The 3,111-nt window shown below is 35.4% G+C and overlaps 1 protein-coding gene across 1 annotated transcript; it reads left to right on the top strand.

Moving 5' to 3' along the window:
• The first annotated feature begins 1,097 nt into the window (after positions 1–1,097).
• On the top strand, positions 1,098–1,911 carry LOC118833299 (60S ribosomal protein L7-like). Its single transcript, XM_036740660.1, has one exon. The coding sequence runs from the start codon at positions 1,113–1,115 to the stop codon at positions 1,854–1,856; it is 744 nt and encodes a 247-aa protein (XP_036596555.1). The 5' UTR covers positions 1,098–1,112; the 3' UTR covers positions 1,857–1,911.
• The last annotated feature ends 1,200 nt before the right edge of the window (positions 1,912–3,111 follow it).

The raw sequence follows: 3,111 nt of genomic DNA, 5'->3' as shown, positions 1-3,111 counted from the left end.
GGCACATGGCATCTACACAAAAGTTGACCATGTACTAGGGCACAAAAACTTCACAATCCAATGCAAAAAGGCAGAAATAGTAAATGCATCTTTTCAGCTCATGATACAATAAAAATTACATGTAATAAAGGGCCATGGAAAGATAGATTAAAAATTAATTGGAAACTAAATAACCTAATTTTGAAGAATGAGTGAGTCAAGCAATAAATCACTGAAACAATCAATAACTTCATCTAAGAAAATGACACTGATGAGATATAATGCCAATGTGATATTCATAGCAGGTACTATGAATATTCATGTGTATTTCCAGGATCGAGCTGCAAAATATAATAAGCTGTCTCTACTCAAGACCAAACTAAAACACTTATTTGACACACTAAGATGAGGTTAAACATTACTATAGAAATACAAGAAGACAAAACTTAACAAAGAAGCAAAAATATTTGTACACATCACCAAACCACAGGGTAGCAGGGTACAAACATCTTAAATGTCCTTCCTGTCAAGCCTCTCCTCAAGTCAGTTGCTGCCCCCTCCCCAGTCACTGAGTTCCCCTCAAGGCAATATAAATCCCCTTTCAAACAAAAACTTGGCACCTGATTGGCTTAGTGCTGAGAAGCTTAAAAATCAAAGTGCCTCAGCACTTATTTGGAAAATCTCCATAGCCCAGAGCCTAATTAACTCTGGGCCAGGGCTCTTTGTGACCCAGTTGTGGGATGTGTCACAGATGTGAACTGAGCCAAAGTTCAAAGCAACAAGACACCTGTGATTGAAATACCTGCGTAACTTTAGACCTGAGAAGACACCGTGTTACACAGAAAAAGGGGACACATGTGGTCACATAGGCCTATTAATGGACAGGGAAGATCTTCATATTTCGTTAACTGTACATAAGACAACATACTAAAACTTATGGGATACTGCCAAAGTGGTTCTTAGAGGAAATTTATATCTCTAAATGCTTACATGAATAAGATAAAGAAAGAAGAGATTAACGAATTGGGTATGCAACCAAAAAAAAAAAAACTAGAAAAAAGAACAAAGTAAAATCCCAAATTAAATACCAAATTAGAAATTCCAAAAATTGTCCTCTTTTTCCAGCTGGAATCATGGCTGGTGTAGAAGAAAAGAAGAAGCTACCACCCGTTCCAGAATCCCTTCTGAAAAAGCGAAAGGCTTTCGTAATACTGAAGGCCAAACGCTTGAAGAAGAAGATGGCTATTAAAAAGCTCCGTAAAATACGGAGAAAAGTTATTTATGAAAAAGCTAAAGCCTACCATGAGGAGTACAGACAGCTGTACAGAAATGAAATCCAGCTGGCTAGAATGACACGCGAAGCTGGCAACTATTATGTACCTGCTGAACCCAAGTTAGCTTCTATGATCAGAATCAGAGGAATCAATGGTGTTAGCCCAAAGGTCCAAAAAGTATTGCAACTTCTTTGTCTTCAGCAAATCTTTAATGGCACTTTTGTTAAACTTAGCAAGCCTTCAATTAACATGCTGAGGATTGTGGAACCATACATTGCATGGGGTTACCCAAACCTGAAGTCTGTGAATGACTTGATTTACAAACGTGATTATGGCAAGATCAAGAAACAGAGGATTGCCCTGATGGATAATGCCCTTACTGCAAAATTTCTTGGTAAATGTGGAATTATCTGCATGGAGGACTTGATCCATGAGATCTACACTGTTGGCAAGCACTTCAAAGTTGCCAACAACTTCCTATGGACTTTCAAATTATCTTCTCCACGAGGTGGAATGAAGAAAAAGACTACACATTTTGTGGAAGGTGGAGATGCTAGTAACAGGGAAGACCAGATCAACAGGCTTATTAGAAGAATGAACTAAAGGTCTCTACCATGATTATTTTTCTAATGGTCTGTTAATAAAAATGCCTGTGACAAAAAAAGAAATTCTGAAAATCAAAGGAATAATGAAACAAGGATGTTCATTATCATCACATTATCATCTCAATATGGCATTAGAAATACTAGCTTTAGCAATCAGGGAAGAAAAAAGAAATTAAAAGAATTAGAATAACCAAAGTAGAAACAGAGCCATCACTCTTTGCAAATGACATGATGGTATACTTAGAGAACCCTAGAGAATCAACTAAAATCCACTTAAAATAATTAACAAGTTTAATAAAGTTTCAGGATACAAAATAAACCCATATAAATCATTGGCATTTGTATATATCACTAACAAAGCCAAGCAGAGATAAAAAGAGAAATTCCATTTAAAGTAACTGTAGATAATATTAAATATTTAGGAGTCCATCTTCCAAGATAAAACCAGAAAGTATATGAACACAATTACAAAACACTTTTCACACACACAAAAAAAATCATATCTAAATAATTGGAAAAATATCAGTTGTTCATAGGGAGGGTGAGCTATAATAATAAAAATGACAATTCTACCTAAATTCATTTACTTTTCCAGTGCCATACCGATCAAATAACTAAAAAGTATTTATAGAACTAGAAAAAATAATAATGAAATTCATCTGGAAGAATAAAAGGTCCAGAATATCAAGGGAATTAATGAAAAGAAATGCTAGGGAAAGTGGCCTAGCTGTACCAGACCTAAAACTGTATTATAAAGCAGCAATCATCAAAACTACTTGGTACTGACTAAGAAATAGAGTGGTGGATCAGTGGGATAAGTAAGGTACACAAGACACAGTAGTCAATGACTACAAAACCCACAGACACTAGCTTCTGGGATAAGAACTCACTATTTGACAAAAACATGACAAAACTGGGCAATATTATGGCAGAAACTAGGCACAGACCAACATTTTACACTGTACACCAAAATAAGGTCAAAATAGTTGCAGGATTTGAGAGCAAGGAATAGTTTACCTGTCAGAGCTATAGAGAAGGGATGAATTTATGACCAAATAAGAGATAGAGAATATTTCAAAATGGATGACTTTGATTACATTAAATTAAAAAAGGTTTTGCACAAAGTCAATGCAACCAAGATTAGATGGGAAGCAGAAACCTGGGAAATAATTTTCACAGCCAAAGTCTCCAATAAAAGCCTCATTTCCAAAACATATAGAGAACTGAGTCAAATTTATAAGCATACAAATCAT

This window comes from Trichosurus vulpecula, chromosome 1 (assembly GCF_011100635.1).
Source record: "Trichosurus vulpecula isolate mTriVul1 chromosome 1, mTriVul1.pri, whole genome shotgun sequence".
Taxonomy (NCBI): Eukaryota; Metazoa; Chordata; class Mammalia; order Diprotodontia; family Phalangeridae; genus Trichosurus; species Trichosurus vulpecula.
Note: the sequence above shows the minus strand (reverse complement) of the source record. Positions and strands in the feature narration are given on the sequence as shown.

Coding starts and splice junctions, on each gene's coding strand:
- LOC118833299 (XM_036740660.1), top strand. CDS start 1,113: ATGGCTGGTGTAGAAGAAAAGAAGAAGCTACCACCCGTTCCAGAATCC.